At 31.6% G+C, this 27,017-nt stretch overlaps 1 protein-coding gene across 2 annotated transcripts; it reads right to left on the reverse strand.

The window, feature by feature from the left end:
• Positions 1–1,087: 1,087 nt before the first annotated feature.
• Positions 1,088–25,114, reverse strand: LOC132754872 (NEDD8 ultimate buster 1-like). Of its 2 annotated transcripts, XM_060745720.1 has the most exons (17): positions 25,096–25,114; positions 21,747–21,915; positions 17,036–17,197; positions 15,192–15,356; positions 13,298–13,427; positions 12,541–12,614; positions 11,663–11,769; positions 10,788–10,897; positions 9,374–9,450; positions 7,339–7,446; positions 6,958–7,009; positions 5,988–6,088; positions 5,677–5,765; positions 5,188–5,293; positions 3,782–3,868; positions 2,848–3,022; positions 1,088–2,337 (listed from the first exon to the last, which is right to left on the reverse strand). In XM_060745720.1, the coding sequence occupies exons 2-17, from the start codon at positions 21,861–21,863 to the stop codon at positions 2,162–2,164; spliced, it is 1,836 nt and encodes a 611-aa protein (XP_060601703.1). In that variant the 5' UTR covers positions 21,864–21,915; positions 25,096–25,114; the 3' UTR covers positions 1,088–2,161. The 2 variants fall into 2 exon arrangements, with proteins under 2 accessions (XP_060601703.1, XP_060601636.1); XM_060745653.1 differs by lacking the exon at positions 25,096–25,114 and having other exon boundaries at positions 21,747–22,148.
• Positions 25,115–27,017: the final 1,903 nt, after the last annotated feature.

Consider the following 27,017-nt stretch of genomic DNA (forward strand, 5'->3'; position numbering starts at 1 on the left):
GAAAACTACCAACACAACCATATCTGGGCAACTCCATGATCCAGAGTGACAACTACCAACACAACCATATCTGGGCAACTCCGTGATCCAGAGAGAAAACAACCAACACAACCATATCTGGGCAACTCCATGATCCAGAGAGAAAATAACCAACACAACCATATCTGGGCAACTCCGTGATCAAGAGAGAAACTACCAACACAACCATTGTGGGCAACTCTGTGATCCAGAGAGAAAACTACCAACACAACCATTGTGGGCAACTCCGTGATCCAGAGAAAATTACCAACACAACCATTGTGGGAAACTCCGTGATCCAGAGAGAAAACTACCAACACAACCATTGTGGGCAACTCCGTGATCCAGAGAAAACTACCAACACAACCATTGTGGGCAACTCCGTGATCCAGAGAAAATTACCAACACAACCATTGTGGCCAACTCATGATCCAGAGAGAAAACTACCAACACAACCATTGTGGGTTACTCTGTGATCCAGAGAGAAAACTACCAACACAACCATTGTGGGTTACTCCGTGATCCAGAGAGAAAACTACCAACACAACCATTGTGGGTTACTCTGTGATCCAGAGTGAAAACTACCAACACAACCATTGTGGGCAACTCCATGATCCAGAGAGAAAACTACCAACACAACCATTGTGGGTTACTCTGTGATCCAGAGAGAAAAACTACCAACACAACCCTATCTGGGCAACTCCTTGATCCAGAGAGAAAACTACCAACACAACCATTGTGGGCAACTCTGTGATCCAGAGAGAAAACTACCAGGGCAACTCCGAGATCCAGAGAGAAAATTACCAGCAATACCCTATTTGGGCAACTTTCTATTCTGTGGACTGTTTTAAATACCAGTATTTTTAAATAAATATTTGAAAGTTGGGCAAGAACATTACAATTTAATCAAAGGCAGAAAAATGAATGGAAAAATTATGGTTACTGGTGTAACTTATTTGCCAAGCCATTTGTGGTAATTAATCACAAATATATTATATAGCTTCCTGTATGCATGTACCTTTAAATAAAACTCACTGAATAAATCAAGCAAAAACAAAACAAAACAAAAAACAATAAATTTTTATTATGAAAATTGTAACAATTTGCATAACAGGTTTCAATACAACCATCACATAACCATTATCTTTGACTTTATTCTCCCATGACTTTATTTATAAGTTATACAAGCAATTAAACAACATTTTAAAATAGATTTGTTATTTTTGTTTCGGAAATTAATAAACCCATGGGATAAATTAAATGTTACATTTGAACACTGTATAAAGGAATAATCATCATGTACAGATCCACTAACTCCCACAGACAAGTATCAGATCAAATGATGATGTTTTATCAAAGGTTATTGTGGGACATTCTAAATTAAGATAAAATATTTGATTTACTATTAATATGTATTTAACATATAAAGTATTGATGTCATACATAATTTGCCATTGTAGGGGCCATAATTCTATAAAAATTGCAAAATGTTACTGTTGTCAGATTTTTTAAAGTGTTTACAATTTCTTGACTAGTATCACTAAAGTAATTCTCACAAGTTATTTAGTGATTTAAAAAGCTACAGACCTAAAAACCTTCATTGTTAATACAATTGGTGGATAAATGGGGCATTTGTAACCCCAGCTAGCTTTTGTATCCCCCGACATGCATACATTACCCAAACATACATTTTTAACCCCCAACAAATGAGTTTAATTTTACCATTTACCTTACTTATGCAATAAATAACGAGATAAAATGCACCAGATCACCAAATCTTTGGCTCAAGAAATTCTCAATTTTTTATGAATTTATAAATTCCTTAAAAACAAATTAAACCAGAACAATTTTAAAATGTTTGCAGAATTAGTTAGGTAGGCTGGATTACATGTTTAATGTATAAATTAAGACGCTTGATAGGAATTTTACTGACAACAAACCTAAAAATTTATAGTACAAATTTTCACCTATAAGAAAGACAAGGGCCATAACTCCATAAAATAATAGCAAATACATATATAAAAAAACATAAATTAAATACTATTTATTAACATAGTGGCAGTAAAACAATCATTCTTGTACAAATGTTCTGATTATTCAGTGGTGTATTAAATTTCTACAGTTTGTTGGGATAAATAATAAATCAAACATTTAAAGATATAAGCAGTGATTTGTATTCTTTAAGAAACTGTTTCTCCTCCTCCAGATTTATATCAAGATAATCTTCTTCATCTTCCGGCAGATCTGATACCAGTCTGTCTATAGCCTCTCTCTCTTCTCTCAACTGTTCTGGTGTCTTCATGTTCGACATTTCCTCATCTGTCAAGGTAAAATATACAACATATACAATAAAATATACAACATATACAATGTAAATATATAATAAATAAAATTTTAAGTTATATGTCACTGCCATATCAGAAATTTTGAAAATATATTCACATAAATTGAGAAGAGTAAGTTTATTAAAAAAACTTTAGTACTTTGAAAATAGTTTACTAAAATTGTTCTATGTTCTATTGTTCTAAGGTACAAAAACAGAAACATATTTTCACTATAAGCTTTTTATGAAATTTCTTTACGTTTTAATTAATAAGTTATTTTTGTAACTTGCTTTTGAAATCCATAACTCTGAATGGGAGAATGAAATAAACTTACTATTTTAATTGATAGCATTAAATTGTATCATTTAGTCGATTCACAATCTCTATATATGTCAATTGAAAAAACAGATACCTGAGGCAGATTTAATATATCAATGTTAACAAAATAACCAAACTGATTTATATTTTATATAGCGACAAGAAAAAGACAAAATGTTATCAGTACCGGAAGGATTTGAACCGGAAGCACCAGATGAAGTGCTTGGACTTTGATCAGCTGATTCTGGTGAAGATATGTTACCCCCACAACTCACTAGCTCCTCAATAGCTTTCGCTACATCCCCTTTATGCTTCAATAACGCTCTTTGGGCCATATCAGGCTCAAAACCCATCGATGTTACCTGTACACATAAATGAAATACAAGTATATAAATATCAGTCTCTTCTTTATGACCATTTAACAAACCTCATGAGTTAATTATATAAACTGAACAATGCTATATACCCTGATACATACAAGTTTCAATCATGTATAATTCATGCATTTTATAGAACACATGGCTCTTGTGAGACAGTAAGTAAGATATTGTGAGAAATATATACAGAAAAATTACTACATCAGATATCATCATATTACATGCTGTTGACTATCAGAGAGTGATATAACTAAAATATCACTACTGGAATTATTATTATACAAGATTACATAGAGGATATTTGTTTGTTTTGCATGTAAGATTGAAATATACATTGAGCGAACACCAGATGCAATATTTTCACTAGTGGCATAGCGACATTTATGACATCATCATATCATGACGTCACATCATCAATTTTGAAATATAGTTCTATTAAATTTCTCTAATTTTGTAACATTTTTAACATGATAATGATGATATCAACTTTCTTTTCCTACAGAATCAAAATTGACATATGACAGCATTTATTATTGCCTGTTATTTCATTAAGTTATGCTATTCTTTTCATCCACATTCAGATATAGTCCAATTACATTGAAAATTACATTTCATAAATATCACTAGTGGCTTATCAGAATATAATCATTTGATATATTACAGTAAAACACTGGAAAGCATGAAATAAATATGATTACTATAAGTATAAATAATCAATGATATGATCTAAAGAAATTGTGTTACCTGAGCAATCATGCCATCAGTGATAGGTACATTTGGTTTTGGTTCTGGATCTGGTAGACTGAGGAATTCTGGGTGATTCTGGAGCACCTGTGATGTTCAAAAGATCATTTACATTACATTCATTAAACTGAGGTGTCATGTAATAGTAAACACTTTATAAACCCAACATGAACATCTACTGCACTTAACACTATAAATCAAATACAATAACTTCAATCACCTGCTGTGACCTTGACCCTAGCACAACACACACATCTACTTATAGTGTTAAAGTGTACCAATTTACTTTGAAATCCCACAATGCATGCAGAGGTTATGAACAGGAGAAAAAGTTTGTATATATACTATTTTGGACATGCAAAGTAGCAATATATGTCCCTTTCCACCAATAATTTATGGCAGAGCATAAAAATATTGAATGAAAGAAAAGTCATTGTAGTATTTATCTAACATACATGTAATAAATGCTATACTAAATAAACAACAATGCAGTCTACAGGACAGCTATATTCCCTGCAAGCTATGGTGTTGAACAACTGAATCTTTATATAACCTTGACCCTGGAATTAGCAACATAATTTTACTCACCCTGCACATCATGATATGCCATGATCATTGTGACAAGTTAATTTAAAATATTCCAAAGATTAATCAAGTTCTTAAGCAGACACAAAATGTGTTAACATTTGACCTTAAAAGGAACTCCACTGAGGTTTAAAAGCCTAAAAACATAACTTGAATTTCTTATAAAATGAGCTGGGTCACTTTAAACAGAAATATATGCAAAGATAGTTAAGAAAAGTACTTTGAAAATCGTATATTTATGCTTTTCTTAGCCCGATTTGAGTGAAAAGCGTTTAAACGCTTTTCATTTTGGGTTATTTTTTTTACAATCTGAATAATAATTCTGGAAAAACGAAGTGCGGGTATGATCTGAAATTTTACACAAAGATTAGTGGTCTAAACCTATATCAAAGGGTACATTTATCTGGAAAAAATATTTTTAGTCCTATCATGTCAAAAAACCTCAGTGGAGTCGCTTTAAGTGTAACGTTGACCATGGGGGAAGCAATCTGGTTGTTGCTGTTGAGCAATAATGGTAATCTGTTGTGCTATGTTATTTCAGAAACATTTTAAAAGTTATGGCGGTGACACCAAATGTGTTTTTTTATGTTTGGCCTTAAAATATGACCTTGATTTTGTGACATGGTTGTTGTGCTTTACATATTTCGTATCATGGTGGTCATTAATGCCATCCCCATTTGTGTCAAGTTATTTTTAAACATTTCAGCAGTCTAAAAGTTACAGAGCAGACAGGAAAATGTTACAATAGGCAGACAGACAGAGGCTATCCCATTGGATCAGGGGATTTTTTGGCCTAGTAGTATGGAATATATAATATTTACCTCAAGGGCTAAGTTGAGATCATTATTTGCCTGTCTGAGGGCTTCAGCTGAGGCTCCTTTAGGGTACCCCATACCTAGTAACATCTCATAAACATCTACATTCACACTGGAAATAATAACAGGTAAACATCAGTACAAGCATATGTAGGCATAAAATTACTAAATAATATAATGTGATATGTTTTCTTAATCAAACATCCAAAATCAATTTCTATTGATGAAAACTAAAGTTGTGTTGTTTACAGCAGCACCATTTAATAAGGTTATACAATGATTTATTCAAGTTTTACTAGTTAAAGCAGACACCAGGTTCCAAACAGATGATTCAATGACTATTTACCTTGAGTGATTTCTATTAATAAAAATGTACAAGTCCTCACATACTTAGGAATATGAATGATGAAATAAAAGTCAAAACACTGGTTTATAGAAGAGAAAAAAATAACTGTCAAAACTACTTGATATAAACTTTTATAGAACAATTCTTACTTGTTTCCATCAGCAGTCTGACCAAGATGTTTAACAAGATTCTTCTTTTGTCTTTCTTTTCTCCGTTTTCTGGCATTTTCTTTCTTTTCCTTGATAAAGAAAAACATACGTATTTTCCCACCAGTATAGAGCCAGGCCAGCCTGCACATCTGTGCAGTCTGACCAGGCTCTATACTTGTGGCTGACCATCTTCAAGTTCTTATCTTTATATCCCTAAAAATGATAATGGATACTTCCAAAAATGGAAGGTGGAAAAGTCCATTACAGAAATTCAGCAGGCTAAGGGTTAAAAGAATGACCCGTGTACTAACCTCTCGTCTCTTCATGATATGTGCTACAGCATTCTCTACATTACCACTGCATGCTCTAAGACCTAACCTTGTCTCACCCTCCATAAAACCCATAGACATTACTGCAAATAAGATGGTAATGTCCCTAGATTTATATAACTTTTGTAAAGGACCACAAAGTGATGCTACATGCCAAATATCTAAGCTTTTGGCATTGGCATTGTAATTTCTTAGGAGGTTTTTAAAATTTCATCTTTAAAGTATATTTTAGCTCTTGTGACATCAGGCTGCAATCATTTAAAAAACTTTTGCAGAGAGACACCTAAGGTTCATTTTCGTGAAAAGTTTGGTCAAAATCCACCAATTTATTAGGTAAAAAAATTCGCCAATTTATCTAATTATGGTTGTTTTTAAATAAATTGTGGGAAATGACAAACAATGAACGATTGAAGGTAAATACACTGCCATCATAAAAGCTCACCTCAAAAGTAAAAAAAAAATATGTCATAAGCAATTCAAATTCGATCAAACCTTGATCAATTCTCAACTTGACAGAAAAACTGTACTTGAACATGTTTATTCATTCTGAGATATACAGGATATTCAAGTTTTATCGATATATCATTGAGTGGTATGAAAAATAAATATTTTTTGAGTTGCATGAGCCACAATTTTCATACCATGAAATAAAAATAATCCTATAATTATAAAAAAATTACTTCAATTTTCTGTTTATTATACATTTTCTCTTTTTGGACTTTACAATTCCAAAAATGTCCCCCCTTTATTTTTGGCTGACTTTAGAAGATAATAGTCTGGCAAGACACCAGTGAAAATACAGAAAATATGTAGTGAAAAATAAACATTAACACTAAAATGTGGAAAATGAAAATATGCATTTTGTTTCATCAATTTTTCTCAGTATTTCATTGATAAGTATACAATAGAAGATATAATTGGCTGTTAAAGCAGTCATTAAAATATTCTATACCTGTTGTTATTTTATCATCATCTATATCTAGCCTCTGTAATTCTTGTTCTGCCTAAAATAGACATAAAATAAACATAAATTGCCTATTAAACAGACACAGTTAATGAAACACAAAAACTTAATGTAACTATAAACACAAACATACTGTAAATAGCAAAACACAGAAACAAGCTGCTAAAAATGCCTATAAAAATATACCAAAAACTTGATAAACAAATACATGTATAGTATTCATTGCATTAAACAAGCATTCTTTATTTTACTTATTAAGAGATAGTTTTGAATGGAGAAAATGAGTTCACCCTGTTTTTACAGATGTTTTTAATCTATAGTTTGTTTTGTTCTTTAAAACCATCCATTTTCTGGTGGTAAACAGCTTACCTTTGTCAGTAGATTTGAAGCATCTTGCATTCTATGTTGATGAAAAGCAACAATTCCTTGCAACAAATGAAGCTTCATAAATAATGCTAACTCTTCTCCTGATGAATCCTAAAATAGTAAAGTAAAGAGAAAAGTAAAGAGTAAAGTAAAGAGTAAAGTAAATAGTTAAGTAAAGAGTAAAGTAAAAAGTAAAGTAAACAGTAAATCAAAGAGTAAAGTAAAGTGTAAAGTAAAGAGTTAAGTAAAGTAAAGTAAAGAGTAAAGTAAAGAGTTAAGTAAAGTAAAGAGTAAAGTAAAGAGTAAATTAAACAGTAAAATAAGTAAGGGCTTTATTTATCAAGGCTACACATTTGGTTTCCCAGTCTTCCATGTCGGCCTCTAAGTAAAACATAATTTACAATACATACAGCTACAATATTACAATAATATAGCATCAGCAATGTGGTTCAATGTACATTGAAATTGTCAGAACAAGAAATCATTAGAAATGGATGTTTATATTTACAATCTATTCTTAGCAATACATAAATAAATAAAATAAAATGAGAAATAAACTGAATTGTTCTGGCTTAATAATAGCTTAAAGGGAACTGAATCAATATAATATGGAATGTATGCAATCAATGATAACTAAGATCATCTGTGCCATCTAATCATGGTCTGCAATGTCCACTATTCAGTCAGTACTAATTTTTGAATATTTCCCAACAATGATGAATGGATTTCTCCAGATTGAAAGATGGACAAGTACATTTATCACATACCCGTGCCGATTTTGCGACTCTGTATAAATGAAATTGCACGGCCATGCATATATTTTGACGTGACCTCATTAGCATTATACAAACATACATGTAGTGTAAAAACATGCTAAATGTTAATGTTATATAATAGGCGCGTCAGTGAAAAAAATGACTCTTTTTTTCACTTTAAACGGTTGTGATAAATAGAATATTAAATTTGTGTAAGTTCATTACTGAATTTATTGATATGGTTGAATAAAATAATATTATGCTCGCCAGAGGCTCGCATAATATAATTTTATTCAACTCGTGCAATAAATTCAGTATTGAACTAACACTCATTCAATATCCTCTATTTAAGATATAGATCAGGGGTTAGGGTTAAATACCTGATTTGAACAAGAATGTGCCATCAGTTACAAACATAATTTAATGACAAGATCCTGTAAAAACAAACTATCAGTAATTTGCTGAAGTGTATATTGAGTATAAATTTACTTATTTACATTATCATATTTAGGCTATTAAAGATATATTAGTCAAGAAGGATAATTAATGTATATGAAAATAAACAAGAGCCAATGCCGGGCGGAGGCAATGCTTGACTTTTCTACTTTTTCTAAAAGCCTACATGACAAATGTTAAACAACCTGTAACACAAATTTTTCATGGTTTTATATCATTAATATGATGCTCAAATTAAGATTTATCAATTTTGTAAGTTCCAAAAAGCATTATTTATAAAGATATTACCGAATTTAACATTTCATGTAAATAAAGGGAGGTAATAAAAAAATTATTTTCTATAAAGTCTAAGTCAAATTTTTCAATAAGAAATGAATGCATATATTTTAATGATTACATATAATATGTACAAATATTTGCAGTACATATTTTACATATTCTTCGATGTTTGAATTTTTTGTTTTTGTTTTATAATTATAATTATATACATATATATATAATTTCACTTAAGTGTGGTATACAACCTGTGTCCATAATCTCAGTCCCTCTGAAAGGGCGGATGGACCCTCATTAAGCCTAGAATACATTTATGGTATACAACCTCAATTACAACATACGGAATCTTTAAGAAAATGTAAGCAAAATTCGACCACCTGACCTTGACAGTCAAGGTCATTTAAAGGTCAAGGTCATATGAAAATTATTTAACATGTTCATTTGGTCACAAGTGTTTTTAGTTGTTTTTTTTTGTCCACATATGAATAAAATCCATACATAAATAACAAAATTACGGCAACTTAACCAGCTGTATAAAAATTTCTCATTACCTTAACAGCCATCAGCCTCTGTAAATCTGAACCATAGCTCTTCTCAAAAAAGTTTTCACTGCTTCGTAATCTTTCCTCTGTCAGTAAATAATATATTTATACACTATGTCAACATACAGACTTAATATATACAACTAATGAAAATAATTATATCTTTCAATAATATCATTATAAGTTTTCATCTGTAATTTGTTGTTTGTTACATTTTTCCAGAGATAACATTTTCTGGAATCTTATACATTTGTCAATGGCTGCAGGTAAAAACATTTACATTATACATTTAAATAAATGGTACATCAAGTTTTGAAGAGAACTACTTTTTAACTTTTGTTACACAACTATGCATATGACGAAAAACTGGCTCAGTGGGTATGTTCTGCTACGTTTTTCTAAGAGAAAAGCATGGAAAGTTGCTACTATTTAACATGCAGCAATGGATAAAATATTTAACTTTCAAATGATGTATACTATAAAAGGATCAAACCTACATCCATGTAGTTTTAACTGCTACAAAATTCATATTTTTTCACTTTTTGACAGGCATGTGTGACATTAAAGTTATATGATGGGTTTTTGAGTCATTGTTTCATTTTCAACAACTACACATATCACGTTCCAGGTTACAAATCATAAACTAGAACTATTGCTGAATGCGATTCATACCCCCACCAATGTCCTTGACAGAGGTGAACATTTGAGCCAAGTTTGAAGAAAATCTTTCAATTAGTGTAGGACTTATAGAGCAAACACAACATACTGTCTAATATTTGATTGTTTGATATTTGACCTTCAATTGTGGCCTTTACCTTGAGCTGACACATGGGCAACATGGGCTTTGCACATCCCCTTGTTGAGGTGAACTTTTGAGCCAAGTTTGAAGAAATTCCTTCAATTGGTAAAGGATTTTTAGAGAGGACACGATAATGGAGACGGACCGACCGATCGACGGACCGACGCGACAGAGTGAATCCATTATAGCCCCCCCCCCCACATTTTCCTCATTCTCGTAGTATAATGTCTGGAAAAACATGTATCTTACAATCTTAAAGCTTTGATCAAGTCTCTAGATGAACAAAAATATTTCAAGAAAATCAAACTTGAAAAAAATGTACATAGATTTTTAGAAAAGTAAAAATATTCACAATTTCAGCAATCACTTACATATTACGAGCGATTAATGACTGATTTTGCTGTTTTTATGATTTTATCACAATATTTCGATTGTGTGCCTAACACACTAAGGGCTATTGCATATTCTGACCTCTTTTTGTTAATGAACCTGGATTGTAACTTCCATTTTCGGTGTGTAAATAACTTTCCTTGTTCACATTATAATAATTTTACTTTAAAATACTTTTTCAAAATTTTAATAAACATTATCTGGAGATATGCTGCTTTAAAAAAAGGCACCTACCAGCATCTGGGAGATCTTCCACTTGTTTAAGACAAAGATAACACCAGACAATATCCAAACACAGAATAGCATAGTTATCAACAGAATTTAAAATATCTGCTCTACATTGTCTGGAGAAAAAAAATTAACATAAATTAGTCTATCATACAGGACATTTTGTTATTTGTTTTACTATTAAGTACCATGAACTGAGAAGACCACACAATAACACTAACAGACAAGGAAAACTGGAATTCAAATGTCAACAAATAAAATGTTGCTGTAATAAAAAGATAACAACTTTATAAACTACATGCTTACATGTCAGCTCTATTTTTATCAATTGATATTTTATATATAAGAAGCTTGTCCCAAAATTTCGCATAAAAGAAAATATTTGCAATTTTGAGAAAACATAATTATGTATTTATTATTGAAATATCTAACCATCTGGCAAATTTTATGGAAAAATCGTCATCAGATTTTTTTTTAATTAATATTTAAAAATCAAAATTTTGCCAACCGAAGCATATAAAAATGTTGGATATTTTATCCTACAAAATGTGCATTTAATATTTTTCAATATATCAGTGTACCAATCCTTTCTTTTCTGATATGTTAAGATCCCACTGTCCACTCTGCTATGTTATAGATAAACTGTAAATCATAACTGGCTCTGACAGTACTGTATAACAGATACAAATGAACCGTGTCATGACAAAACCAACATAGTGCGTTTGCAACCAGCATGGATCCAGACCAGCCTGCGCATCCGTGCATCTGATCAGGATCCATGCTGTTTGTTTACCAGCCCTATTACAAGTAGAGAAACGGATAGCAAACAGCATGGATCCTGATCAGACTGCGCGGATGCACAGGCTCAAATATTTACATACTTAAACTCTTTATCTGCTTCAAGTAATAGAGGTAGGGCAAGTGTCACATTCTTTTTCTTCAACGCCTGTCTCCCTTTCTCATGTAACGCCATAGCAAGTGTTAAAGCCTGAAAATTTACCAGATAGTTAAATGCATAGTTTGATCTTGAGATAAAAGAAATAAATACTTTGAAGTGTATAAAGCTATATATCTGCTGCCTGTAGTTAACAAAACTATTGTTTGATTTTGCAAAAAATTATTCCAAAAAGATACATGTTTATACATTTCCTTAATAATAGTAACTGTCAGATAAATGACTGCTAAATGCTTAAATCTAGACTTAAAATAGCAGTACAATAATATTTTGTTCCAGAACATTCATTCTGTTTATGTAAAATATTTAAGCCTGTTAAATAACAGAGACATTCTATGTTCAAAACTCTTACGACGATCAACCATAAAATAATGGAAACCACACAATTTTACCATTAATACATTTTGTAGGAATATTTCATAAGATATAACTTTATACACTTTAAAATGCATAACAATCTGTTATATGGTTGTAAAATATCTATAATACTTAGATTTTATAAATGTTGTTTCTTTTTTTTATATTTTGTAAATCTCTAAATGCTAGAAGATTTAATAGTTTGCCAGTATCACTAGTATATATAACCAGGCCATTTTATACATGCATGCACTTTTTCACTGGAGGCATAGAAATGATACAACAGTTTTAATTGATTCATAAATGATCTATTTCAATAACAGGCATTATTGTGAACTTTAAATACTTTTCTTCACACACTAACATCAATGTGAAATGTCCAAATCAATTTCCATCAAAGATGTTTGAATGCAGATAAAGGGCAATGAATAAGTACAAGTATATTACCCGTTTTTCACCAGGAGGAAGCTGTATTGGTTTACCAGACTGGTCTGCAATCTGTATATCCATTTCATCATGCTCTAGTAAATATAAACAATTCATTAACACAGTCTAGCCAACTATATACATGTACTAACAAATTTTTAGACTAACATTCTAAACTATTCACATATAAAATGTAATGCTATGAAATAATCCAATAGCAACGTACAACTACATGTACAAATGTACATGTATCAGCTATGATTAAGCAATTTTTTCAAAGGCTCATACAATACCAATATGATATTGTTTGGCTGGTCAAATGTTAAGCTTCATAATAATTTCAAAATACAATTATTATTTATTTTCAAATTTTTCCACATACAAGTTTAGGGTTTATAAAATAATGTCATTCTAAAACATGCAAGTTTTATATGTGACATCTCAATACTTTCATCTGAAACAACACAAAAACATCTGATTTAGTAATGGACATGTGAATATTGTAAAGAATATATAATCTATAAAACATATATGAGCCGCGTCACGACAAAACCAACATAATGGGTTTGCGACCAGCATGGATCCAGACCAGCCTGCGCATCCGCGCAGTCTGATCAGGAACCATGCTGTTCAGTATCAGTTTCTCTACTTGTAATAGGGTTTTAAGCGAACAGCATGGATCCTGACCAGACTGCGCGGATGCACAGGCTGGTCTGGATCCATGCTGGTCGCAAACCCATTATGTTGGTTTTGTCATGACGCAGCTCATATAATGTACCTTGTTCAGCTCGCCTAGATAATAACTCTGCTGCATGCCTGAAATCTTGTATCTCTGCAGATATTTTATCATCAGCCTTTGCCTCACACTCTGTTACTTTTAAACACAACACCAGAATTTGACTCCCATTCTGAAGAGTAATCAGAAAAATGTCCAGGTCTTTGTTTTGTTTATAAAATTTATTTTAGTTTGATTGTGCTGGAAACTATAAGATTATTGAAACACTCTTGAATCCATTACTTTAACCAACAAGTAATAAGCAATGAATGTAAAGTTTCTTGCTCAAGGAAACAATAGTTTGCCCCTGATAGGGTTTGAACCCATGCAGCCAGGAATCCTTAAATTACTAGTCTGACGCATTAACCACCTGGCCACGCCGCCACTTCACATCTATGTTTAAGCTTACACTGGTCTTAATTAACATCACATTTAACAAGGCTTAGTCCCGATCTGAGAAATGTAAAATTTTAATTCAATTACAATGTATATCAAATATTGAAGAACTATACATCTAACAAGAGCTGTCGGTAGGACAGCACGCTCGACTATTCTTAGTGCTTGATAGTAAAGGAGCCTTGATAATGTTAAATTTTTTAAGTTCACAAAAGGGCTAATTTTTTTTTATAAATTCATGTTATAGGCCTTAGAGAGAGTCTAATTATACAGTATTGGCTTGACTATTCGGAAGGTAATGTCACAAGGGTGTTTTATTGAGTATAATAATACTAATTACCTATGAATACATAAATTTGACAGAAAAGGTACAAAGGCTTGTTATTAAGATGTTTTATCAAGTAAATCACTGATTTATTATTATGAATGCATAAAAGTGTCCCAAAAAAGGCACAAACCCTTCAGTAGTTATTGAGATAACAGCTTACAAGCAAAACCCTACCATGAATTTCTAAGTTGAAAAAGGGGAGAAAAATCAGCCTAAATGCAAGATAGAATTATGGATCTTTGTCAGTGACCTACAATTATGACCCTAAATGCATATGTGAAGTTTTAAATAAATATCTTTAATAGTTATTGAAATATGTAAAACTTGCATGTAAACATTAACCATGAGACTAAGTGGAAAAGGGGATATGAATCAGCCTTTATGCAAGATAGAGTTATGGAACTTGGTCAGTGACATACAATTATGACCCTCCAATTATGACCCTAAGTGCATGTGTATAGTTTCAAGTAAATATCTTTGAAGACCTTTAACTTTTAACCAAAATTTCTAAGTTTCAAAGGGGCAAATAATTCTGCAAATATTGCAGGCAGAGTTATGCAATTTTGCAAACTGATGTACATTGTTACTATAAAAAAGTATTTTAAATTTCAATTGAATATCTCAAGCAATAATTGAGATATTTGACTTTACAAAAAAACTTTAACCAAAATTTCTAAGTTCCAAAGGGGCATAATTCTGTCAATATTGTAGGCAGAGTTATCCAACTTGTCAATCTGATGAACCTTGTTACTATAAATAAGTATTGTAAGTTTCAATTGAATATCTCAAGTAATAATTGAGATATTTGACTTTTCTAAAAACTTTAACCAAAATTTCTAAGTTAAAAAGGGGCATAATTCTGTCAATATTGTAGGCAGAGTTATCCAACTTGTCAATCTGATGTACCTTGTTACTATAAATAAGTATTGTAAGTTTCAATTGAATATCTCAAGTAATAATTGAGATATTTGACTTTACAAAAAACTTTAACCAACGCAGACGCCGACGCCGGGGCGACTACAATAGCTCTCATATTCTTCGAATAGTCGAGCTAAAAACTGTATCTCATTAAAATAAAGGCTGAAAACTTAATGGATAATATTCTTAAAAACATGTAGATTCAAGTAACTTATGTTTATTCCAATTTCTGAACATAGTGAGGATTTACTATACCTTAATATTTTGTTCTTGGAGAACTTTATCATCTGCAATCACTCGTCCTGAACATATCAATTTAAAATGTTTGTTTGAATCAACCAATAGCTCACTTATTTTCTTTCGTAATTCTTCTCCATTACATGAAAGATTCACTTCTACTGGAATTATTTCCTTGTGTCCCTTTAAATAAAAGAAACCAAGATAATGTTTGACATGAAAACTTAAAAAGCACATAAATAAAGTTCACTTACTAAATTAAATAAGATACTGGCTGCATGTGTGAAGATTTGAGTGAAAACCTTCTTTGAGTTCAGTGTGGAGCACATACAAGTATAACAAGACTTTCTTTAAGTTTGAACAGGAATGAAATTCAGTAAAAATCCATTATAGAGTAATTAACTGGTCTTGGACAAAGACCTCAAATTTCTGAAAACTTTAAACAAACATTACAAAAAGAGCTCATGTAAATGATGTGCCTTTTAGTCTTAAAGTTGTCATGCTAAAACCACATACAAGGCTGAGAGAAAGCTGCAAACAATCTTATAAAACTAAATTTTCAAAAATCCAAACATTGGCTGATTTGTCCATGTACCTTATCAAGTAAATCATGTCCATTAACAATAATCATGCAAATAAAAAACTAGAACTCCGCGAGTCGGATGTGTCGCCTTGTGAACAATGTAGTTTAGGAGAAATGGCCAGGACAAAAATGAAATATGAAAAATAACAAAGGGCAATAACTAAAAAAATAATAAGTGCAGAGCAGCAGTTTCTGTGCACTGCACTTCTTATCAATAAGATCTATCATTCTATGATGTTTCAAGTCCATAGCTTTCATACTTGAGGAGAAATGACCAGGACAAAAATAAAGTAAGAAAATCAACAAAGGGCAATAACTCAAAAATAAGAAATGCAGAGTATCAATTCTTATGCACTGCACTTTTTCTTAATGAGATCTATCATCCTATGAAGTTTCAAGTCCATAACTTTTATACTTTCAGAGAAATGGCCTGGACAAAAATTAAGTATGAAAATTAACAAAGGGCCATAACTCAAAAATTAAGAAATGCAGAGTACCGATTCTTGTGCACTGCACTTCTTCTTAATGAGATCTATCATCCTATGAAGTTTCAAGTCATTAGCTTTTATACTTAAGGAGAAATGGCCCGGACAAAATTAAAGTATGAAAATAAACAAAGGGCAATAACTCAAAAAATAAGAAATGCAGAGTACCTGTTCTTGTGCACTGCACTTCTTCTTAATGAGACCTATCATCCTATGAAGTTTCAAGTCCATAACTTTTATACTTTCAGAGAAATGGCCTGGACAAAAATTAAGTATGAAAATTAACAAAGGGCAATAACTAAAAAATTAGGAAGTGCAGAGTACCGGTTCTTGTGCACTGCACTTCTTCTTAATGAGATCTATCATCCTATGAAGTTTCAAGTCCATAGCTTTTTTAGTTGAAGAGAAATGGCCCGGACAAAATTAAAGTAGGAAAATTAACAAAGGGCAATAACTCAAAAAATAAGAACTGCAGAGTACCGGTCCTTGTGCACTGCACTTCAGGTTATTGAAAGACGCATGCATACCAAGTTTGAAGTCAATCAGACTTATAGTGACTGAGTTATGCTCCGAACAAGCTTTAGGGGACGCTGACAACGACGCCGACACAGACGCCGCCGACGAAAGTAACCCCTATATGTCACCTTTTCAAGGCGACACAAAAACTGTCCTATATGTCACCTTTTCAAGGCGACACAAAAACTGTCTATGTTTTACAGCAGTAGATAAGGACATATTGAATATATTTTATCTCAGGATCTCACATAAAATGATGTTAGAATTTAATAACAAACCTCAATTCCTGATATTTTAATCTTCAGAGTTGCAAGACCAGAACTTTTAAATTTCTCTATCTCTGCCAGTTTCTGTAATGCATGGGTTCTCAATGTTTCTAAAATAGCTGATACTTGTGACTCTTGAATGCTAAACTCTTTTGCATATTTGGAAATTATCTCCTGAAAAATATTTATTCATATTGCAAATTTCATTAACAAGGTCATAAATTATACTGGCATTAACAAATAAACATACCGTAATAAAACCAACAATGAAATCTTACATTGCAAAAGTAATTTAGGAAATGAAGTTTAATTTACACTTTTTCTTTAAGCTTAAAAATGTATATAAAACAAGTTGTACACTTATTTTAATAACTTTACAGTAAGTCCACTAACATACATGTAAGTACTAAAAAAGTCTGCAATAGACCCATCAGATTGACATTTTCATAAGCTGTTTTTGGTACTTTTTGGATTAAGCTCTGGAAACTTACATTTAATGCAGTACACTGCTGTACTAAATGATACTTGCATTTTTTCAAGTTATTTAACCTTTTAAGGTCAAAACTTGACAAGTTAGAAAATTATTAATGTTCCTCTACTGCAAATTTGCCATGACAATCTATTAATTGACTTAAAACAGTCATAATGGCACAGGCCATAAAAAATAGAGACAATTTCTGCTTAAACTTGTGTATTTACATATATTTTGTGTGGAATTATTGTACAATGGTATAATCAATTCTTTTATAAATAACTTTTTAGAAAGAATCCAGTTTAGCGGTCACCAGAACTAAATGAATGTGCATGCATTTCTTCGTTACTATGATGTATTCATGTCATTTTGTTAGTACATGTAAGTGCTATTCTAAATTTCGTTGCTGTGTTAGGAATAAACATGTAAAAAAGGAGGGCTGGGCAAGTGGGCGCAGCAGCATCCAACAGGCAAGCATGCTAATTGTAGTAATCTTACTGGATCCACTAAACTAGATCATCTGTTCCAATTTTTTATTCATTTAAACCAAAAGAGACCAAATTCACTTAATTGCTATTATATGCCACTTAGGCGAATTCCCAAGTTGCAGGGTCAGCAAAATCAATTGTCCGAATTGCCTATACTAAGAAGTGAACTTTTTCCTGAATCTACTTATTAAATATCATAGGGACAAGTTAGGATATGTTTCAAGTAAAACAAACAAGAAAGTCAAAATCAGTTTTTCCAGCCCTGTCAAAGTTAGTATCTGGCATGTACAGAAAGTTACTGATAATAGCCAAAAGAGCCTGCTTGCAAAGTTAGAGTTACTGTAACACAAGTATCTCCAGAAGTGATGGTTTTGAAAACTTTATCAGAAGTACAGCAAAATTATGGGTAATAAGTTTGCCTGCTCTTCATCGGAGGCAATTTTGGTTCCCTGTTCTATTATATTTGGAGCCAACAGGAATCAATACCTGGCAGCAGGTTACCTGCACTACAGTTTACCAGAGCATGCTGGTAAACAGCTGTTTTTGGTTTCCTTTCTCATTCTGGTTCCCTTTCAAATTGACTTACTGAATTCCTTACTAATAACTATATTAAACCAAATGTGAAGTTTCCCTAACTTAGGTTTTCCCAAAATGGGACTCTTAGCGCGTTCAAGTTCGTTTGATCAATAAATCATAAAGTACTTAAAATTGTGACTGATTCAAGTAAAAAGCACATTTTAGGATAAATTGCAGTAAAAAAATTCCTTTCTATGCATCTTATCCATTAAATAAAGAAAAAATAGAAATAGACACTGCCGCAATATCAACTTCCTGTATGTTACTATTTCGTTATATCCTTTTCCCGAAATGGATTTATTAATCCAGAAATGGAATCATTAATCCTGAAATTGGATTTTATGTGAATCTAAGTTATCTGACAGGATTCATTTTAGATATCATCTAAAACATGAAATAGCCATATTTCGAAAGTAAAAATAGTGTCTGGTAGTGTTGAGTGAATTGTACAACCAAAAATATACTGTACAGTTCTAACTTCTTTAGTATAATGTAATCATTACTGTAACATAAAGGTGTATATTAAAAGCCGATATATGTTTAATAAATATAGTTGTATTAGAACTGAAATTTCATTCAGAGCTTGTTTTAAGGCTTTGCCTTATTCATACAATTTATAAGTGTTTAGCTAGTTTTACAATTTCTGAATAGGCCTTAAAGAAATGTAGTTGTTACACCTGCTGAAAAAAAAGAAACATATCTAGAGTGGGTGGACCAACGCTCGGCGTAAAAATACTATATTTGATATGGCAAATTCAAATCAACGTCAACAAACCTCAATGTTATATGTCCATTTTCAAGACCGATGATATTGTTTTAAATAGCCATTGTGTAAAATCCAAATATTATCTGATTTGTTCATGTATCTTATCAAGTAAATCATGTCCATGGCTGGAGCTATAGATAGTCCAGATAAACAAGAGTGGTTTACTTGAAGTTGTGCCATAGCTCGGCGTACAATACTACATGATGCAAGATTGTTTTACGAATAAAATCTCTTTTTTTATCTTATGAAGAAAACATATTGAATAAATTTTAACAACCAAATTAGGTTCATACATTTACAAGTACCCAACTTTTAGTTTAAATTTTACAGCCCCAGAACTCTCAGTGTTAAAAGATTTTAATAATTTATATGTTGCGGATTACATATACGGTTGTTCGTCCGCTATTAACATTGTCATGTGACACAGCAGTGAACCACATCAGGATAAAATGGTGAAAGATGTAAATAAAAGCATCAGTGACCTTAATCAGAGATAACTCGAGACATTTTCAGATATTCTAAAAAAATATTTTTTACGCCGAGCATTGGTCCAACCACTCTACATATTCATAACACACTTGCAGAATAATTCAACTAATTGTACTATTGATACATGTGAGATATTGTGCTATTTTGTGTATACACGATATTCTGACCCAGAACAAAAATATCTGAGAAATTTTCTAGCTGTGGCACATCAAAAGAATTAGTAACGATTCGCCACACTAACGATTCGCCACATAACGATTCGCCACAGAGTAATAACGATTCGCCACAGTTAAATAACGATTCGCCACAGTATGATTATAACGATGATTTTTTAGTAATCAACAAACTTTTTCCTTTTGTTTTAATAATTTGACAATGACAATAATTTAATAATGTTTCTTAATACAAGTAATATGAAGTTAAGGCCCCCATCGCGGATTTTCAATTTATCAAAGTAACATTATTACAGGAGTACATTAACAAGAAAGTAATTATATGTTGAAATAATTATTGAATTACTCATAAACATAATTATATGTCAATTAATATTTATATATAAATATATAGTTCATATATTATAATATATGTCAAATATTTAAACAAAGTATTGCAAAAACATGTGTTCATACGAAAATTGATTTACGATAATTGATTAAAGAACGCATATGTAAAACATTTGTCACACCTTTAATTTAAACAAGCCAATCACCTTAGGATTGTTGTAGAAATATTTAATTGACGCCGAAATAATCCTTTAATTATCTGACAATGTATTCAGATTTCAAAACAATGCGGCAATTAAGCTTATGTTTGTTTACAAATTAATTTGAGCGAGCCGATGTATGCCGATTAAGAGGGTTTAGATAGCTTAAACACATACATAAAATAGTATACAAACGAAAAATAACGAAATCAGAATCATCTTTTAAGTTAAATTGATTTATGTCACATAAAACAGAAAGGCTGCCAAAAATGTTCTCGGCTAATTATCCATTGTTTAGTAGTCTTTGAGACCACATTTATTTCGTAGACCATATGCATCTATGACATTTGAAATTTTATTTCCAGTACATTATTAAATGACATTAAAACAATTATATAAATAAATAAAGATAAAATACCCACATAAATTTGTAGACATTTTTTTATCTTTTTTTTCATAACTTTAGCCATTACAATTTAATACCTTCAAATTGATTCAATGTCTAGAAAAAGAAAGCTGTAGACGCAAACAGGATTAGTTAACTTTCAAATCCTTTAGAATGCTGGAAAAATCTTTCAAGATTTTTTTCATGAAATTCAAAAGATAGTCAAATTCAAATTCCTTCCAAAAGTTCGCAATAGTAATATTTATGTTGTAATGCGCTTTACACGTTCTGTTTGTATTCGTAAGAAGTTCTTCTATTTGTAGGTATGGCTATAACTTAAGTAGGCAATGAAAACATCTACTAGTAAAGACCTTAAAGGTAGTAGAAGGCATGACTTATCCATTTAAAAAATGTCATATTTAAAGATTGTCCGTGTACAAAACATTACAAACATAATGGCATTTAAATATATTCAGAAATTCAAAGACAAATTACAAGACAAAACAAATATACGTACACGTATATTTTTCCAGTTTATATAAATAACGAAGTTATAAAATGTGTTATGCAATTTTGTTAATAAAATATTTGGTTTTCGTGTGTTTTTATTCAATAAAACGTGTATTTAGTGTTATTAATTTATGTAATTAACAAATGAAATATAAAATGGAAAAAAGTTTTCCATCAACAGTTTGAAAACAGATGTGAAAAAAAAATGTATTTGAACACGTGGCGAATCGTTATTTAACTGTGGCGAATCGTTATTACTCTGTGTCGAATCGTTATGTGGCGAATCGTTAGTGTGGCGAATCGTTACATTACCCATCAAAATAGTTTGACTAACCTGCGGAATAGAACCAGCACTTCCATCCTTGTTTGTGTATGGTAACTCCCATAATTTAATCTTATCCCTATTCAACCCTTTTCCAATCATCTTTTTGTAAAAATCATCAGAGGCCATGATCAGATATTTAAGTTAGTTTCACTATCAATACTGCACGATCATGTTCCATCTGAAAATAGAAATGACCGAACATGCCGAATAGGTTTATCAAAATGCAATGAAATGACGATTTAGTTTCAATAAGCAAGTGTCATGAGTATGGCTCTGGAGTAATCTAGAATTTGCAGTGTTAAAATTAAAATGTCAAAGAATTTTGAACACTAAAAAGCCATTATAATGATCAAAGTTTTATGCCAAAAAAGTGAGATTAGTTTGTGCTGTCTGTTTGTTTACATTCTAGTAGCAAAATATTCGAATTTGAAATGATACTTTTTTAATGTCTTTTGTAATATTTTTTCTTTGAAAACTATTTTCTCATCTTAAAGGGAAAGACAAGGTTAGAATAGAAACTTGATTTCAGAAAAAGAATACTATAAATAATAAAACTGCAAATTTTCTGCCGCCAAATAATAATATTAAACAAATGATATCAAAATTTAAATCGCTAAATCACCGATTTCTACAAATCAGTAAGCGCGGCCATGTTTGTGTATTAACCGTATAAAAACAGGTGCGCGTGATGTCATTTCCCCACATCTTTAGATTCATGATAAATCTAGTTGAATCGTAAGGAAATATTAATATAATAAAGTATTGACCAGACAATTTAATTTTCACAGGAGGTGTAGAGGAGATTTTTTTATGGTTCAAAATACGCAACAATATCAAAAAAAAAAATAATAATGAATAAAGAAACGTACGGCTAGCCAAAAGTTCTAGCCGTACGTGAGCCAGGACGCACTGTATTGTCTAGCCCATCTAGTCTAGCCGTACGGCACTTTTCAAAATTATATGGAAGTCGAACGTTATAAAATTGTTGATTTTCATGCTTATCATTTGTTGTTTTATTTGTATGAATTATTAAATCATTTTTGTTAATTTTAAGCACATGGATCGAATAAAAAATGATCGGAGTGGAATAAATAAATAAAAAGAACATTGAATGAAAAAAAAACGGTGAAATGCAAAAATAATTATATAATTTTCAAAACAGTAGATAAATATCGAACATAAAAGCACAGTCAATCAATTAATTAGCCTTAATTAAAACCTATCCAGGGACTGACAATAGAATTTTAGAATGCCTTTCACGGAACATGCAAACTTTCCTTGATGGACAAACTTCTATACAGTACCGTCGGTAATTGTCGCAATTATCAAGAGCCTAACAACAATCATTTTCAGTGTTTGTTGTTTTTTTTTCGTATTAAAGGTGTCGAAAATTAAAATTAATGAAACAAAAAAGGATTATTATCAAAATTTTGTTAACTATTTCAATTGGTGTAAATGCAAGCAAAGGCTATTTTTTCTCGACATCTTGCGATGACAAAGATCGATATATATATATAGCGATCAAGGCGATTAATCTCTAAAAAGTTAACATCCGAAGACAATTAATGCTGTTTCTTGGTTAAAATTTCTGCTTAAAGTCATAATATAACATATGCATTTTCGACTTCCATAAAATTTTGAAAAGTGCCGTACGGCTAGCCAATATACAGTGTGTCCTTGCTAGTCGTACGTGACTCACGTACGGCTAAAACTTTTGGCTAGCCGTACGGGCCCGTACGCTAGCCACTTCCATTATAAAAACCCTACTAAAACGTGTTCTTAATAGTACATATAATTAAATTTTGCAGTTTGATTCTGACTTACAAATTTAAAGGTGTGAACATATGTTATAATTGATGTACGCATTTCAAAAATATAAGCAACTCTTTTGAAAAGTAAATTGTTAACATGTCTACATGTCAACGTATGATGCTGGGCATCGTTATTGTAGCCTAATATTCACTGCAGGCAAATCATTTTTATTGGCTGCTCAAAAATCTAATTTGAATAATTTTTTCACACAAATGCTGGTTCTTACTACTTACAATGTATGTCTAATATTGCGCATTGTCCATTTTAATTGTTCCTAATTTGCACCAAATGTTCCTGTCACACTGTGTACTGACGATTTTTATTGCTCCTTGTATGCCTCTGTGCCGACAGACCTTTTGATCATGCACAATGTTGCCCTGATTGGTTAATCACCCTTGTCAAATATTCCAATGACGAAATAGACATCTATTTTTTTACGCTTCATCAGTGAACTGAATGACCTTAGGGGGAATTAGGTTCCACACCTGTCAGTAAATTACAGCACGTCATAAAATAGCAACACATTTTTTTCAGTTACCAATAATCATTTTAAATATTAAGTAGATTTATGATTTTTTGTTTTATTGGATTAAATTTACGGTAGTAGAAATGTGTATCTGTCGGGGAAAGGAATTTGGTAAGTATAGATAACGTGGAAAAAAGCTTTAGGGAACTGGATAAACCCGAGAATATGCGTAATTGTAGGGGAATGGGCAACTGTTGCTGTTGGTACCAGTTTTAACTCGGTGCCTAAATAACCTAACGGACAGTTTTGTTTTCATACGATATTAGTCTGGCTGCCGATTTTCCTGTGCCATTCTCATTTTTAGCGTCAATGGCGGAAAATCGCGTCCTCAGCATATTGGATTTAGTTGATATTTAACTTGAAAAAAAGATACATGACCGGCGATGTACCCTATTTGGACAGCTTGTCTAGCGAAAATTAAGTACAAAATAAAAGGATATATCGTCAATTTGAAGAAGTTTTTCATTGTACCAAAATTGAATTTATTGTTTATCTTTGAAAATTAAGCAGTCATTGCTTAAATCATGTGGTGGGATCATCAGCAAGCTTGAATATCGGACAAATGATAATTAATGTCGCGGCGTCTTCAATTAATTAATTAAAGCAATTCAGTTCCATATGATGTTTTCATAAATAATATATAATGTACGCAATAAAATTAATAAGTTCTTCATTAAGATATATTTCAGTTGTACCAGCGTGTACACCTATACCGGAAGTGGGTATAACACGTCACAATCTCGGTCTCGTCTGTCTCGCGAGAATGACAGAACGCCAAAATGGCGGCGCCCATGAACTTATTTCTCAAGTAAAAAATAGTGTCTTAAAACACGAATTTCTCTCTTATAGGGTTCATGTCAATAGGAAAACTGTCATGGTTCCTCTTTTTAAATGATGAATATTTATATTAGACAGACATCAATCCATCCATTCCTATTCCTTTAAATACAAATATATCATTTATACAGAAAAAAGTTGTTATATCAACTCAAAAGTAAACGCAAGATAAAAGTTCGATACTAGTACTATGTTGAGCTAACTCCATTTCTAAAGAGGGGAAGTAACTCAAACTCCTTACAGTGATTACCTCCCTTGGCAGATAGTTGAAACTCTTTTATTACGGAAATAATTTAATGCTAGTTATTTATAAGTTAGGGCCTACTGATTTTTGCTCGACTGAAGTAGAATCTAATAAAATATCCTTGATATAAATTTACATTTCTGTGAAGAAATTGCAGGTTGTAAGGAGGGATTGCAATGAAAAACTTTTTGACTTAGTTTTTCCTTATCAAATTTTATTGGATTCGTTGAATATTACTTATCATTAAATTTTGATTTGGAGAAAGTAGATCTGCATATTAATTATATAAAAATCAAAACAACACATTCTTATATTCTTATGTCTTTGGAGCGATTTTGTGCGATTTAGCTAGCGTCAAACGGCGCGTTGTCGGACTTTCGTCTTGTGTTGGGCTTTCTTTAGGGATTCTGTATTTATCTATTTTTTGTCGTCCTAACGATGCACGCCAAACGGCGCGATGTCGTGCGGCGTGTTGTCGCGATGTCACATTGTCACTCGGTTCAAATCGAAGGATTCGTTGGCTTTTAAGCCAAAGGATAGGGCGATATCGCGACAACGCACCGCGCGACAACGCGCCGTTTGTCGTGAGACAGGACGACAATACATATACTACAGTACGACATCGCGCCGTTTGGTACCATGCCGTGTGTAATATTTCGATTGTTAAACGAAATAATTGTTTTTCTAGCGAGGATTGTCTTCAAAATAGAACTTTTCGTAAAATCATTAACGGCGATTATCACAGCTTTCATATGACGGCGATCAACGCAGTTATTTTTTTAGTTAATTTAATTTAAAATACTTCATTTTCTTGGAAATAATTTTTTATTGCTAAATGACATTATTTTGGACCGCTTTCCAATATAAATACCCAAAAAACATATACCGTTAGCATATGCAAGGGTTCCATTTAGAGGTTTTCTTTTTCTATACCACGTGATTGAGGGGGCGGAGGCGTCTTTGTAAATTGGAACATGTATCTAGGCCCTCTATATATTGTTGTTTTTTGCAATAAAATGTATTTAAATAAAAAGTTAAATCAGTTTCTCACATGGTATACTGACATACGTCTACTTAATCAACCTAGCCAGTAAGCTTAAAATAATAATAAAATAAATAGAGGATATTCAAGTTTTTTCTATAAATACATGATTTATTTTCATCGAGTGGTATGAAAATAAATATTTCATGAGTGGCGGTAGCCACGAGTGAAATATGGTAATTTTCATGCCACAAGGTGAAAATAAATCATGTATTTATTGAAAAAAAACTTGAATTTTCTGTTTATTATATACATTTTTCCCTTTCTGGACATTAAAATTTGAAAGACTTTCCCTAAAATTTTGAGTACTGGCAGAATTTAAAAGAAAGTAGTCCGGCAAGACACCAGTGATAATACTGAAAATATGTTTCACTGCAGTGAAAAATAATTTTTTACAGTGAAAATACGGAAAATGAAATTACGTATTTTATTTCATGAATATTTCATAATATTTCATTTAAAAGTATATAATAAAGTTAAATATTTTCCCGACTGAATTTTCGTTACCATGGTGATATATATATTATTTTTTTGGAAAACGAAACATTTAGTGTGATCATATGCCGAAGCTTCGTTTTTTTTTTGTTGTTTTTTTTGTTGGCAAACTATCAAAAACTTTAAAGATCCTGTATGTTTTGTGGTCGATATTGTTACTATATGTATACCACTCTTGCAAAAAATTATATATGTATATAATTATGCAAATTAAACAATTTTCAAACATCGAAGAATATGTAAAATGTGTACTGCAAAAATTTGTGCATATTATATTTAATCAATAAATTACACGCATTCATCTCTTATTGTAAAATTTGACTT

The sequence above is a fragment of the Ruditapes philippinarum genome, unplaced genomic scaffold (assembly GCF_026571515.1).
Source record: "Ruditapes philippinarum isolate M1 unplaced genomic scaffold, ASM2657151v2 ctg2273_1_1_1_1, whole genome shotgun sequence".
NCBI classification, from domain to species: Eukaryota; Metazoa; Mollusca; class Bivalvia; order Venerida; family Veneridae; genus Ruditapes; species Ruditapes philippinarum.

Coding starts and splice junctions, on each gene's coding strand:
- LOC132754872 (XM_060745720.1), bottom strand. CDS start 21,863: ATGGCCTCTGATGATTTTTACAAAAAGATGATTGGAAAAGGGTTGAAT. Junction 17,198..21,746: donor GTGCTGGTTCTATTCCGCAG/GTTAGTCAAACT, acceptor AATATTTTTCAG/GAGATAATTTCCAAATATGC. Junction 6,089..6,957: donor TGATGATAAAATAACAACAG/GTATAGAATATT, acceptor TCTTATTTGCAG/TAATGTCTATGGGTTTTATG.